Below are 16,181 nucleotides of genomic sequence, written 5' to 3' on the forward strand. Positions count from 1 at the left end.
TAGTGGCTTGTGGATGGGATATAACCCTAAAGAGGTGACCTTTGCATGGGGAAACAACCTTATCGTCTGCAGTGCAAAGAGTATGGGAGGAACCCCTGGGCAATATTGCTCTCCCTTTTCGGAAAAAGTTAATGCAATTTTAAACACTAATTAAAGTGGCTTCATTGGGCACAGATGTACTTTTACCCTGCCTAAGCAATCTGGCTTTTTATCACTTCCCAGCACCTGCTAGTTTAGGAGCATGACAGTTCAGAGATTATTCTGAGCAAGTGGCAGGAGCCAAAGGCAGACATACACCCAAGTATAGAATGACAGAGATGGGCATGGCTTAAATGACACCATTACAGCCCTTCCAGTGGATGGAAGGGTCCCACTTGGGCAACCCAGGCAACTTCTTCCAGAAAACTATGAACAGTATGTATATGCGGGCCCATTTAGCCTTTAAATCACATTGGCACAAGATGGGTGAGGAACTTTGTTGACACAGCATGTCCTTCATCTTGTACAAGGCAGTTAGGAATAATTTTTTTCAGAGTTACCTCTAGCTGCTGGAGAAGCTGCATCTGGGTGAGTAAGTCAAAAAACAGCACTGTGCATAGGTGATGAGTGATGTGCACAGAATGCTTGACTTCTACAAACAGGAACAGGGGTTCAGTCAAGAATCCCAAAAGTTACACCCATATGCCTGGAAGCCCTACCCCCATCCAAGATGTAGGGTAGCCTTCCCCAACCCGGTCCCCTCTAGATGCATTGGGCTACAACTCTCAGCATCCCCCAGCCAGTAGGATCAGCTCACAAAGAGATTATGGGGCTGAGCTCTGCCTTCAGCTAGTGGGCAGAGCAGATTTTATTCCCCTGGTTGTCTCTTGCTGGTGTCCAAGTTGCACTGATGCACTGAGATCTCTTAACAAGCCTTACCCAAGTTAGAATAGGTGGGGAAGAGCAGGAACAGTTATTTCTGGTTACATTTTTCAGTTCACATAGCTCCATAATTTTTGCAGATGCAAAATTAATTTATTTGCTTTTGAAGTGCTGATCTACAGGCATCTTTTAAATGGGAGATGCTGAGGACAAGTCCCTTTAAAAACATGGATTGTAGTCAACCAGCATGTCTCGACAAGACATCTCCAAATGTCTTATGAGTGTGGAAAGCAATCAGTAACCCGCATAGTCAATGCCACTGACCAGTTAATGGCATGATTGCAGACTGTAAATGCCGCTAAGATGAATGAAAACCTCTCATTCGGGGGCCCAGCATCTATCGCTGGAATTTGGCCAGATTCCCTGCTGGCCTGCTTCAATTTCTTGCATGCCCCTCGAGCAGCAGGTAACGGTGGAGGGGTGTGGGTACAGCCTATTTTCGCTAGTACTGCATACCAATGAGTAATGCCAGGAAGAAACGAATGTACAGTGCAATTCCATACATGTCTACTCAGAAATAACTCCTGTTGAGTTCAATGGGACTTGCTCCCCGGAATGTCTAGGCTTGCTACCTAATATCCAAATCTTAGGCAGGTCTGCTCAAAAGTAAGCCCCATCTAGTTCAACTGGGCTTACTCCTCAGTAAATGTGTAAGAGAATTAAAATGCAGAAAGAGGTTTTCTTGCTCCTCTTTATACTCATGAATATATGAGTATATTCATATACTCATTCTATGCATGAATGTGTATGAGTGAACATTTTTTTCTGGGGACCATTCCATATGACCGGAATCATATAATGGGAAACAGATTACTGAATGTGTGTTGTGTTTAATCCTGTGGCAACATTTCTTGTTGCACAAGGGTGAAAACTGACAACATGAAAAGCGGATTCTTCTCTCATTTGTTTTTATGCCATTTATTTATAAAATTATGAATCATCTTTCAGCCCAACTACAGCCCCCGAGGCAAATTACAATTAAAACAATTTGAAAATTTAAAAATATTGAGAACTTTAAAAACTAATTGAACAGTTTAAAACATCACCAACAGCAGAATTAAGAGCAGGAGAGAATCTTAAAAACAGTGTGGCGCTAATACATTCAAAATGCTAAAAAGCCATGTGGAACAAAATAGTTTTAACAGCCCACCTAAAGCTGAACAAAGAAGGCCAGCCTAACTTCCTTTGGGAGAGAGTTCCATAAGTGGAGTGCTGCCACAGAAAAGACCCTGTCCTGCGTGCCCACCAACCTAGCCTCCTTCAGACTATGCCCTGGAACAAATCGGCAGCCGGTGTAGTTGATACAACTAAAATGGTCAACGAGGTGTGCACCAGAAAGCACTGTCGTTGCTGCAATTTCTGAATACTCATCCAGGTCAGCCCCACATAGAGTGCATTGAAATAATCTAAACAGGAGGTGATTAAGGCATGGATCACTCTAGCCAGATGTCTTCTCCAAAAAGGGGCACAACTGGCACATCAGCTGAAGCTGGGCAAAAGCACGCCCAGCCACAGCAGCCACCTGATCCCACCGGAGCAATGCCAGGTCCAGTAGCACCCCGCGCTGCAAACCTGATCTTCCAGAACAGGCTGTACCCCAAAACATATTTGTTTTTCTACTGACCAATGGTCCCTTCATCTTGTTGGGGTTGAGCCTCAGCTTCACCTGGGCCCCAATAGTGCTGACTGGGTCTATTGCATCGTTGGAGCTGCTCAGCTCCTGCGCTCTGGATGCTCAACAACCTAGATATGTGGGGTCTAGTTACTGCACAATTTTGCTGCAGCGCAGGAGCCCAGCAAGGGCTGTTGCCGCCGCGAGCAACAGTGCCTAGCAGAGAGGGACGCAGTTGCTCTCGGCTGCGGCGGCACAAAGCACCACTTCTCTCTCCCATCCCCTCTCACATCGCAACTGCGGGCAGGATGGGAAGCAATTGAGAAGAGAGAGAGGGGAGGAGGAAAAAGGTGTCACAGTGTCACTCACCACCCACTCCACACCCACCACAAACCATGCTGTCACCCCGAGGGATGGTTAGACAGCACACCCCGCTGTAGTGAAGCCGCAGCAGCTGAAAAAGTCGGAGGAAAACTACACCTTGGAAATCCGCATTTTCCTGGCAGAAACCATAGAAGACTGCGAGGTGGCGACTGCGTCGTCTAATCAAATGGACCTGCACTGGCCCCGGCTGGAATAAAAGGCACGTCTAGATGTGCCCCAGGTGGAAGTGATTTGAACACACTTTTTCTGCCCTGAAAAAAAATGCTTTGAACTGCGGTGCATGTGTGTCCAAACCTTTCCATCCCACTAAAAATGTTACATCGATCTCCACCCAAAGAACGCTGCAGCAATGATCGTCTTAAATTGCTTGAGTGCCTGAGATGGAAGGAAAGGCTGAATGGCTTTGTCCTGAAGACGTGCACACAGTGAGAGGATTGCCGCTACCGCCGCCTCCTCCTTGGTCTGTTGAATGTTGCAGGAGGGAGGAGAGTGGGTGACCCTCTCACTACATGAACAGCTCCAGTGGAAGGCTGGAAGTGGCAAAGCCTCCTCCCATCTCATGCACTCACAAAAGAAAGATTGTTTCTACAGCTGCAGTACACTGGTGGGCAGCTCAGATGAAGCATGGAGAAGTGTGGAAGATTGACTGCTAAACCAGTGTTTGGTCACTTGTATGTAATCTCTTATTTCAGTTGCAAAGCTGGCAAGAAGCTGCAGAGTGAGCTTTGAAGATGGGAAAGGCAGTTCTGCAGGTTTACATTATTGACCAGTTTGATTCAGCAAAAAGCCACTTGTGGGGGTACTTATTGGCTTCTGCAGGTGACGTTACCAGCACTCCCAGGATGCTTCCAGACAAGGCTGTTCATGTACAATGGATACACCTCTTTCACTCTGTTTTGCAAATCTTCCAGACAACATTGTTTTCCCACCACTTCTTCTGACCGTTTTCTTATTGCAGAAAATCTATTAAGGAAGGCAACAGCAGAGTAGCAATAGCACTATCATTGCTGGTGTGGATAGGAAAATGCTTGATTGAGACACAGGCTATATCTACACTACTGCTTTATAGTGGTATTGAAGTGCATTGATAACTTTGGGGGCACATTACACATTCTATATTCTACTATTGTAGTGTTATTTCCTGCTTTTTATTGCACATTATCCAAAATACTGCACAAATGTCATTGTGGGTCCTACGAGTTATAAATGCACAAGAGGGATATAATGTTACCATGATGGGATCGTAATCACATGACACAAGGTGTAGATCTGGCCACAGTGGGAGGAGTTGTCCCTGAGGAAGGTGCATGACATGTTGGGGACGCCCTTCCTTTCTCTATCGCTTAACTTACATTTCCAGTTGCAGACCATTTTGTGTCCTGCATGACAGCTCCACTACAGAGCTTTTGCACTCTTTCCTGTGTTTTCCCTCCTCTGGCTTTTTTGCCTTCCAAACCTTTCCTTTAAAAAAAGAAAAGAAAAAAAGAGTAAATGAGAGCACTTCATGTTACCTAAAGCAACTTCTCCTTCTGCCTTTCTCTGCAATTGATTGCTTCCTGACTCTTCCTTTTCTGGACAAGTTGTCCTACCCCCACCCCCCATCCCCTTTGCAATAAGCTACTTAGCTGGGGGAATCTATTATGCCTCTCTCTCTTTTTAGTTGATTTGAGCACTTACACAATTCTGATTTAACATAATAAAATTATTGGATTTGTTTTGAGGGTCTGCTTTAGGGCAGTTCTTGTTGTGAAAGAGAAATATACATACCAAAGCAATGAATATGTGCTGCTTTTAAAATATTTCTATAAGATGGACAGCTCAACTAGTGCGTGCAGGGTAGGACAGGACTGGACCAATATACTGCCTTGGCACTGGAAGCTGCTCCCCAATCCACTGTTTAATTTACTGTTATCTACATCCGTAGCACAAGTTGTGATGCTAGGTTCACACCGTGGGTGAAAACATGATGTGACTGTTCTTTGTATGCTCCCTCTGCATTCTTCCTAAGAGAACTGGACATGGCACAGCAGAACCATTACTGCCCATGCCATGCGCACTGTCGGTTTATGTAAACCGGTTTTGCAGGGTTCTAATAGTACTCAAAAACTTGTTCAACCAGGGGCAAGAGTGTTACAAAAGGAAGGAGTTGTATACTGTTTTCTCTCTCCAGACTTCGATGGTTTTATGACTGTGCTGCAGATTCTAACACACCCAATGTAATCTGCTGGAAATGTATAAATGATACCGATAAAATACTTCAGACGTTATTTCCACTCCACATGGAAGGAGAAACAAGGAAAGCCTCCCCAAATTGCACAGGAACCATCACTGCGCAGCCACCACAATCAGAGCATCATCTGCCACCAATTCCTTCCATTATCCAAAATCTTCCTACACAGGGTGCAAAAATAAATCAACAGGGGGTGTAAAAATCTCAAGATTTGATCCTTGGTGAGTTCAGTGCTCACTTCCAGTATGCATCTCTCAGGCATAACATAAATGTGAACAGATTAAAGGTTTAACGGTATCCGCTCCACAGTTAAGCAGGTGATGACAAGGAGGGTTGGGAGCGCTGCTTTTGCTAGAGGGAGCAATAGCCTGGGCGCACGGTTTCGATGAAACCTAAGAGCCCCATTCTCACAGTCTGGCTTGCTGTGAATTACTGCTTGCAAGGGATGCTACCCTTCTTGTCAAAATAGGCAGGCCTGGGCTTGCCGTAATGAGCAAGCATTGAACCTTGTTTATTCGCAGTATGTGACCTCTCTTATATGCCCTGACTGGAGCACCAAAGGTTGCTCATGGGCTGAAAAGCAACATTTTAAACAATTGAAGCTGGACTTAAAGAACACTAACCCCAAAATTAAGAATGCATTTCAGTCTTTCTTGTGGTATATTTATCACATATGTATATATGATTGTTAATGCAGGTCAGAATACAAAAGAAAATGTGATTGTACAGTCCAGCCAATGTAGATTTTATAAATCTTGTTACAGAAAGCAGAAACACTTGGTCACTCATGTGAAAACATCACAGATGGTGGAAGATCTTGTTATAGGGTGATGTGTAAGTATCATAAATGAAATGAAATGAAATAAAATAAGAAGAGGTCCAGATCTCATCCTAATGCATAATGGGGTTCATCACACAAGGCTGTTTATTTTGCAATTTACTGGGGCTTCTGTTTCCGCATTCTAAGTGAGATAAAGATCAGCTCTTTACACAGACAAGTTCTTGGCAGCCTTGGGGCAGAGAGCGAGCGGCAAATCAGTGGGTCTCTGGAGAGATTCAAGTATCTCTCATGCACGCACGCATGCACACACGCGTGCACTCACTCTCTCTCTCTCTCTGCAAAGCAGCGCATGGGGTGGGGGTGGGGGGTGGCTTTGTTGCTATCAGCCCTTTACATGGGGAGTCACCATCTTCTTCCTCCCCGAGCCCGCTCCACACTCACTGTGAGCCTGGCCAAGAAATCTCTCTTCCCAGCCCAGGTCAACAGGCAGACACACTGGAAGAGGGGAGGGGGAGAGCAGTTGTGATTTTCCTGCTCTTCTCAATGGCTTCTTCTTCCCAGGCTGTGTTTATAGTAGAACCACTCATTTACCCACAGCCATTAAAGCAGATTTACATTTAAATAGTGGATTATCTCCGGGTTTTTTTTTTAGCAGGATAAAGATGAAATACAGCTGGATGTGCCCTGGGGGTTGATGGCGTCATGTAAATGACCTGCAAACTTCCGTGAGTGACCAATCACGAGCCCATGATAAATGCCTCGTGTAAAGACAGCCAAAGATTCCAGGCACTGTATATGACAACAGATAGAAAGCAATGTTGGAACAACAGCAAGCAACATGCCTTGGCTAATCCACTGCTAAGAATTTTGGAGTGGCCCTAAACGTTTATACAATATTTTAACTAGGTGATCACCAGATACTGAATCAGTATGATGTAGGACAGTCAGTGTGGGGTAGTGGTGAGAGTGTGAGACTAAGACTGGGAGACCCAGTCTGAGATTCTCACTTAGCTATGGTGCTTACTGAGTGTCCTTGGGCCAGTGAGCCCTCTCTCAGCCCAACTGACCTGGCAGGCCTGTTGTCAGGATAAACTGGGGGAGGGAGTGCTCTCTGTGCTGTCATTTCTCCTTGGGAAAAAATGCGGGTTATATATGTCACAAATAGCACCAAAAAAAAAAAAACCTATTTAAATATTGGTGTGGCAGTGACTGAACTGAGGTTTTGGGCAGCCCCTGCACCCCCATCTTGTCCATAACAATCAAGAGTGCTAATGGCACCTCACTAACTGTGACTGGAACAGGCTTAAGGGCTCATGGCATCAGAGTTGCTCTGCAAACCCAGCCTTGCTCTCACACGCCCTGCCTGGCCTCCCTCGCTCCTTGTCCCTCGCTGCCCGCACCTTGACATCCACCTTCCACTGGCCTCTAAATCTGGGCGCTTCTGGGCAAGTCCTTTTCATCAGAGTTGATGCTGTTCACTCATTGGGTTACTCCAGAGAATCCAGGCAGCAGCATTCCTGTTTCCCCTGTTTTCCTCCCGAATTCCCACTGCCCCTGTGCTTCCTTGTGACCATTTTTTCAGCTTTAAGGGATTCTGCAGTGCCTGCCAGCTTGTCTGGACTGGCACAGCCCACCTGTCTTGCCTTCAGCAGAGGGGTGTTCTGCCCTAAAGGTAGTGACACAGTTGGTGGCGAGGGCCTCATCTACATGAGCCATTTACTCTGGGGCTGCTGTGATTTGAGGTCCTTCGGGACACATGACATAGTCACCACTTCGTGGCCATACTGTGGCTTTCATCCTGAAAATGCAGATTTCCACAGAGGCATTTTGCTCTGATTTTTTGGTTTACTGTTGGGTTGCTGTGGTTGTCAAGCTGTCTGGCCCTTCCCCAAACCGACTTCGCATTTTCTGGTGGGCATGTGGTGGGCATGCTTAGTGATCGCGGCGTCACTGTGTGATGCCATTCACTATTGCAGTCATCCCCGCCTCCTCGTTCCTTCGCAGCTGCGCAGTTACAGTTGCACGAAGGAGCGTGCTCGTTTTTTGAACCACACCTTCACAGCTTCGTATCTTCACAAGGGCTGCTTTGGAGCCAGTCGCCAAGGGCCGAGGGGGTTCATGGAAACACCTTGAAATACTGCACCTACTAGGTGTGTGGTTAAGTCTTTTATTAATTTTATTTTATTTATTTATTGCATTTATATCCCGCCTTTTTCCTCTTGCAAGGAACCCAAGGCGGCTTACATTATCCTCCTCCTCTCCATTTTATCCTCACAACAACAACCCTGTGAGGTGGGTTGGGCTGAGAGTCTGTGACTGGCCCAGAGTCACCCAGTGAGCTTCCATGGCCGAGTGGGGACTAGAACCCGGCTCTCCCGGCTCCTAGTCCATCACTCTCACCACTACACTACACTGGGGTAGGTGCCTGGCAGTGGCCGGAGCCGCCGTCATCGCTGCCACCGCTGCTTCATCCGCTGCCAGAGCCGCCACCGCTGCTGGAGCTGCAGCCAGGTAGGCTCTGTTTCGCAGGGCTTTCGCGGGGTGGTGGGGCAGGTTGCTCCATTCTGCCATGGATTCTGGAGGGCCGAATTCACTGGAATTCGGCCTCCCTGGGATCTGTGGCGGAATTCTCTAACATCCCTATGGCATAGGAACAAAGGAGCAACCTACCCACATTTTACCAAATGAGAAAACGACAGACACAAAAGAACCCCTAACGTACAAAGGAACCACTAAAAACTGGGGCATCGTAGCCGCATCTTCACGTTGCTGTACAGCTGTGCATTTAAAAAATATATGTTAAAAAAATATGTAGCAGTGCAACTGGAGACTGCCACAGTTTACTCCGCATTCACAGCTGTGTGTCACAGCACTGCAGATTTTTCCCTTGGAAAAGTCCACAGTAAATCGCACTGTGTACTGCAGCAGAAGCTAATTTGCAGCCGCACTACTGTGCAGCTACAGCGAAATGAAGGTTGAAAGCAGTGCTGTGTAGATCGCCCCAAGGTCTCTTCCCACACCTTTCTGTTTCTGGGTTGCATTACCCCTGCAACAACTGCAGGGTTGTTGTTTTTTGTTAGCTTTGGAACAGAATGAATGGAAACAGTGGCCATGTTAATCACACACTCATGGGTTCTGTAGTATAACTGGGCATGATCCATGTTCAAATAAAGTTCTCAGGCTGTGATTCTGATGCTCCCCCTTCCCCCACCCCCGCCGGGTGTGGAGCTGCCTGTATGGTACTTGTGCATATGTCTTTACAGGTAAGGAAAAAGGGGAAGCCCAGTTACTGCCCGCCTATAATGTCAGCAGTATGCTCCTTTTGCTTTTCTCGCCATCCATTTCAGAAGATAAGTAAATAAACGAAAAGCCACTATTGCAGATGGTTATTCACTTAAATATATGCATATTTAAGGCTGCGTATTGGCTGTAATTTTCCTTCCTCTCCACCCAGCTCAACATTGGGACAAAATGTCTGCCCTAAATCTTGTCTTTTTCCAAACTTCCCTGTATAACCTAGCTGGATTCCTTTTTCTTATGTGCTTCTTCACTGGGGATAGATTTTAAAAAGTCAGTTTATACTGTTAGCCTGGTCTGTGATCAATTATTGCTTTTGTCTCTTTGCAGTCAAACTTTATGCTTAGACAAGCGAAGTCATCAATGGTGAGATGCAATTCTATGCCAGAGCCAAACATTTCTACAGAGAGGTGCCAGCATCAGAAGAGGGCATGATGGGAGATTTCATGGAGTTGTCCAACACTGATATCAAGTCTTCTAGTTGTCTACCTAAGTGAGTTATCTACCATTGCAATTCACATATATTGATGTACCCCATCCTTTGGGTTTCTGATTATGCCTCCATTTACTGCATTCTCATGTGCTGAGATGAAGAAAAAATTCTGAGAGAAAATTCTCCTCAAATTTCAAAGTTGCATGTATCTGTAGCTCAAAATCCAGCCTGTGCTGGTGAGAGTCATTCCATCCCATCTACTAAGCAATCTTAATTGCAGTATACATTGTGGCTGGAGGTGGAGACAGGGAATCACATTTTTCCAATGGCAAAATATGAGAAAATAGAAGTTCTTTGCAAGAAGAAAAGAAAAAGAGCTATGTGGCGGAGTTGTGTAACTAGGGTTGTATAACTAGAACATTAGCCCTGGGGGCAACCTGGATAGAAGCACAAAATAGCCATCCAAGATCATGTAACATACTGACAGTTATTAAAGTCATGTTAAATAATGGCATTTGCTCAGAGGCTTAGTGGGAGCAGCTGACCAGGCAGATTTGCTCCCCTGCAGTTTCTCCTTGGCCCTGACCCTTCAGCCTAATACTAAAGCACATTAATCCAATGACTATGGTTGATAGGGGAGTTAAAAGATGGAGCTATTTGACATTGGCCAGTAGCTGAAACCAGCAGCCTTGTTGCACAACAGCTTCTGAGCAAGAGCAATTTATCTGCCTGAGCACTGAGAACTTGTATGCTTAAAAATGCACAACCATCCTAACTCACCCTGGTGTTGGTTCTTGCAGTGGAGGATATTCAAGCAGGAGCCTGCCTCGACCAGGGAAATGATTTCAGCCCTGATCCCTTGTAACCAATTAATAACAACTGTATTTAATGTGCCCCGACAGGATAATCTGGAACAGGGGAGGGCAACCTCTGGCCTTTGCTGGGGCCCAATCCGGCCTGTAGAGCACTGAGCAGCCTCCACAGGCCCCTCCCTCCCTCCCTCCCAAAGCCTTGGCCCCTGAGGCACAAAGGGGAATCTCTTTTTTTCTCCAAGATCAGCGGTAAGCTGGGGAATCCCCTGCACCATTTCCTGTACCGTTTGTGCCCCTATTGGGACACATGCAGTGGCGGAAGGAGCAGACTGACTCAGCCAGGGCTTGCAGGAGTCAGCTCCTGCAAGCCCTGGCTGAGTCCCTTTCTCCATGCAAAGGAAGGCAAGGAAGGGAAGTGGCTGCAAAAAAGGCAAATGCTATTTGGGGCTGCATTCATGGAAGCATAGCTTCCAAATCCCGAGAAGTACTAGTTCCCTTCTACTCAGCACTGGTTAGGCCTCATCTGGAGTACTGTGTCCAGTTCTGGGCACCACACTTTAAGAAGGATGCAGACAAACTGGAGAGGGTCCAGAGGAGGGCAAGAAAGATGATCAGGGGACTGGAAACAAAGCCCTATGAAGAGAGACTGAAAGAAGTGGGCATGTTTAGCCTTGAGAAGAGAAGACTGAGGCGAGAGATGATAGCGCTCTTCAAGTACTTGAAAGGATGTCATAGAGAGGAAGGCCAGGATCTCTTCTTGATCATCCCAGAGTGCAGGACACGGAATAATGGGCTCAAGTTACAGGAGGCTAGATTCCGGCTGAACCTCAGGAAAAACTTCCTGACTGTTAGAGCAATACGAGAATGGAACCAATTACCTAGGAAGGTGGTGGGCTCTCCCACACTGGAGGTGTTCAAGACGAGGCTGGACAGCCATCTGTCAGGGGTGCTCTGACTTGGATTCCTGCATTGAGCAGGGGGTTGGACTCGATGGCCTTGTAGGCCCCTTCGAACCCTACTATTCTATTATTCTATGATTCTATAGGGAGGAATCCTGATAAGTCAAATGCCTGAACAGGGCTTCAGGACGAGATATAACCGAAGGAAGGTTTTTCAGGCCACAGCTGTCATCTGGGCATCTACCAACAAAGCAGGATCCAAGGGATTCATCGGAGAATTTCTCCACGAATCTCCGGGAGGCCGAATGCCAACGCATTCAGCCCCCCGAAATTGGTGGAGAAACGGTCTGCCACCCCCCCGGGATGGGACCTACCTTGGTCGAATGTCCCTGGCGGCGGCGGCTCTCGGCGGCGGATCTGCGGCGGCAGCCGGTCTTCTGACCGGCCGCCGCCGCCATTTCCAAGTGTAACCCCCCCACACAACAAACGTGATAGGCTACATAAAGATTTACGTAGCCTATCACAGCTAGATTTTCAAAAAACACCATGATAGGCTACGTAAATGTTTACGTAGCCTATCACGGCTGACTTTGGGGGGGGAAAAAGCACGTACGCAAATGGCGGCGCCCATGGGCGCCGCCATTTGCATTCCTTATTTGGGCACGGGTAGTGTACGTAAACATTTACGTAGACTACGGCAAAAATAAGGGCAACGTTATTTGCCTTGCCCTTATTTTCACCGTAGTCTACGTAAATGTCTACGTAGACTACACGTGCCCAAATAAGGAGCACAAATGGGGGCGCCCATGGGCGCCGCCACTTGCGTACGTGCTTTTTTTTTTCCCCCCCCAAAGTCAGTCGTGATAAGCTACGTAAACATTTACGTAGCCTATCACGGCTGACTGCAGGGACGCAAACGGCAGCGGCTACGGCTGCCGCCATTTGCAACCCGGCAGGAGAAGAGGATTCGCGGCCGGAGGGATGGGGCACCTCCCACCCGTCCAGAATTTCGGGGGGAGGAACGGAGCGCCTCCCCCACCGCGAAGCAAGCTGCGGGACCAATAAGTGGCTTTCGTCCATCCCTAATCCAGACATGTCTCCAGATGGGGATTCCTGGCATAAGAACCTCAGAAGAGTCCTGCTGCATCAGGCTGAAGGCCTAGCCTACACATTTTCCAGCTCTACAATATCGTTTTGAGGTGTGTGGACCAGAGCTATACACAGTATTTAAATGGTGGTTGCACCATAGATTTTTACAAAGGCATTATGATATTGGCATTGTTATTTTCCTTTCCTTTTGATCCCCAACATGGAATTTCCCCTTTTCATGTATATCTTTCTCACATATCTGGGTAGACGTTATCATTGATTCACAACTCCAAGATCCTCTTCTGGTCCATCACCACCTACTCAGCCCCCATCAATGTATATGTGAAGTTAGGATTTTTTGCCCCATTATGTATCACTTTTCACTTGCTTACACTGAACCGCATATTCCCATTCTCCCAGTTTGGAGAAATCCTTTTGTAATTCTTAGCTATCCCTTTTTGTTTTAACCACCCTGAATAATTTGGCATCATTGGAAAACATGGCCTGCTTACCCCTAACTTCAAATAATTTATGAATAAGTGAAATACGACTAGTTTCAAAATACAGATCCTTGGGGGACACCATTGTTTACATACCTCATTGCCAGAACTGTCTGTTTATTCCTACTCTCTGCTTCCTGTTCTTCAGCCAGTTACCAATCCATAAGAGGACCTTTCCTTTTCCCCCATGACTGCTAAGTTTGTTAGGAGTCTTTGATGACGACCTTTGTCAAAAGCCTTTTGACAGTCCAAGTAAACAAAATCTGCTGGATCACCCCTATCCACAGCCATGTTGACAGTCTCACTAAAAGATTGGTGAGACCTGCTTACCTTTGCAGAAGCCACATTGACTCTTCCAAGACTTGTCTTTCTATATGCTTGATTATATTATCTTTAATAATGCCCAGAACAGACGTTAAGCTAACCAGCCTATAATTTCCTAGGATCTTCCCCTGGATTCCTTTTTTAAAATTGGTGTTACATTGGTTACTTTCTAGTGCTCTGGTACAGAGGCTGAGTTTAGGAATATGTTATATATTTGCATTAGAAAATCAGCAATTTCACATTTAAGTACTTAGGAACCTTTGAGTGGATACCACCTGAAGCTGGTGATTTGTTTATTTTCAGTTTAGCTGAAGCATATTCAATCACATTACTCTCACTAAAAATGTTATTAATTTTTCTTAGTGAGAGCAAAAAGCGGGGTTGTACCGTTAATAAATAAAAGACAATATTTTAAAAATAATGTATATTTCATCTTTATCTCATCCTTTTTTAATTTAGATTTTTGTGTATGTTTTCTAATGTGCATAATATATTAGTACAGTAGTAAATGTATATCAAGTATAAATAAATATACATATATTGGGGGTGCGTGCTTAACGTTTATTTACTGGTAGGGGTGCATGATCAAAGAAGTTTGGAGACCACTGTTCTAGAGGATATGTTGAGGGATCGTCTTGTCTGTGGGATTTATGATGAAGCACTACAATGACCCTTCCTGACCCACTTTTTCAGGCTGATCAAATTGCTAGGCTGACCGCTAGAGATCCTGTAGTGGCTCGTGTTTTAAACTGGGTATGGAGTGGGTGGCTGGATGAGGAACTGCCAGAGGAAGTGAAGCCATTCAAATGCCATCAGCATGAGATGTCTGCCCATAAGGGATGTCTGCTATGGGAAAACTGTTGTTATTCCAGATAAGGGTCGTCAAACCATCTTGACCACACTGCATGCAGCTCATCCAGGGATCATTTGCATGAAAGCATTGGCCAGGAGCTATGTCTGGTGGCCCAGTATTGACTCGGATATTGAAAAAACTGTAAATGCATGCAGTACTCATCAAGCCACTAGGCACAATCCACCAAGGGCACCTGTCTTTCCATGGGAAGTGACCAAGAAGCCTTGGTCAAGAATCCATATTGATTTTGCAGCACCATTTCAAGGAAGAAACTTCTTGGTTGTGGTAGATTCTTACTCAAAGTGGCTTGAAGTAGTCTTAGTACCATCACAAACAGCTGCTGCAACAATCACAGCACAGTGCCACTTATTTGCAACCTATGGCTTGCCTGATACTGTAGTCTCAGACAATGGGATTGCTTTTACATCTGCTGAATTTAAATCATTTGCAGACAAGAACCTTATTTGGGCTGTCACCATTGTACCTCGCCATCCCCGAGCAAATGGCCAAGTTGAACAGATGGTGCAGACAACAAAAGATGCCCTGAAGCTCATTGTGGGAGGCGCCTGCCCAACACGCCTTGCCAGGTTTCTCATTGCTCAGCATTTTACTCCTTGTGCAGCAATAGAGGTCAGTCCTGCACAGTTACTTATGGGGCGGCATCTAAAAACTTGCCTTGACCGTCTCCACCCAGACATAGCTGAAGACTTACAAAGCCAATGGGAGCAAGCTCTGGATGCTGCCTTCTCAGCTTCTACTCTCTGTTCATTTGCCCCACAAGATCAGGGGGGAATCTCCATGGTGACGGGTTTAGTTCGCTCTCCACTTTGTTGTAGTTTTTACTGGAGTAGAATCTGCTCTGTCTGGGGACACACGGGGGTCGAAAACCCGGATTATCCCAAAGCTAGCCTGGGGCTCTCGGCAGGTTGCACGCAGTTTACTGCAAATTGTTTGGGTGGCTCCTGGGTGGAGTCTCATCCACGCCATCATTTAGAGAGCCTGTTCCCTCTCTCCCACTCTCACCTTGTTCTACCTCTTCTGTTTTCTCTGGCCAATGTGTGTTAGCCCTCCCTCCCCAACCTGTGTTCATTTCTTTGTGAATCCAGTCCTCCAGAGCTCTCCCCTCCCCCACAATTTTGCCGCATCCCAGCAATCTGCTTCAAATTCCATCTTCAAATTCAGATTTCAGTTTGCCCATTTTGGAAGGGATTCACCTTATCATCATCATCACCACCACCACCACGTTCCTCTTTTCATTTCTCAGAACTCCTCTGGGAGGTGGTGGCTGCAATTCTAAACCCAACTTACAGGGGAGGAAGTAGAGATGCATTCTGACATCTGAGTAGAGATGCATAGGATTGCAATGTTCCCCATTTCTAACCCCCACCCACCCGAATTTCACCACATCCCAGCAATCTGCTGCAGAGTTACTACTCCCCACCCCATTTTTCCCCATGTGTGCACTTTTGCCTACTGCTTCCACCCCTGCTCTTTCTCCCTTTCTCCTTCCCCTGCTTGCAATGCAAAGGCAAGATCTCATTACTACGATCAAGCAGAGAAGTGATTTTAGAAAACAGAGAAACTACAGAACATCAAAGATGCACAACGTAGCAATTGCCATCTAAAGGTGCATCAGAGTAGCGAAAGAGCACTCAAGGGTGAGTTACTACAGTTAGCCTTTAACACTTTCAATGCAGGGGAGTGAGATGTATTTCTTACTTCTGAGTAAACATGCACAGAAGGGGGGTGGGGAATGCTAAAGATTGGGGGAACACCCCTTGACCGGGGTCAGTGAGGTCACGGCCAGGTGGAAGACACACCCCTGGCCAGGGCTATCGTGCCAAAGTAAATGCAGAAGGTTGGTACACACTGCAACAAAAGGGCAGACAAGCCAAATTAAGGAAAACAACAAGACTGAGAGTAGTCTCAGAAAAACTGGTTTTTCCACGAAAATCTCCAGGATGGCTGCAAGATGGCCGTGATGTCAATGATGAACGACCTCCAAACGCAGCAAACTTGCAGTAAATAGCTTGTGGAGACACCGCC

The 16,181-nt window shown here is 46.3% G+C and overlaps 1 protein-coding gene across 1 annotated transcript in view; it reads left to right on the forward strand.

Moving 5' to 3' along the window:
- The first annotated feature begins 407 nt into the window (after positions 1 to 407).
- NTMT2 (N-terminal Xaa-Pro-Lys N-methyltransferase 2) overlaps positions 408 to 16,181 on the forward strand; it is a 34,678-nt gene continuing 18,904 nt past the window's right edge. The window contains 2 exon segments of the mRNA XM_084851607.1: positions 408 to 567; positions 9,556 to 9,718. Of these exon segments, the coding sequence (XP_084707733.1) occupies positions 408 to 567; positions 9,556 to 9,718 (323 nt within the window).

The sequence above is a fragment of the Heloderma suspectum genome, chromosome 4 (genome assembly GCF_057233095.1).
Source record: "Heloderma suspectum isolate Gila_16-S chromosome 4, 16-S_ref, whole genome shotgun sequence".
NCBI lineage: Eukaryota > Metazoa > Chordata > Lepidosauria > Squamata > Helodermatidae > Heloderma > Heloderma suspectum.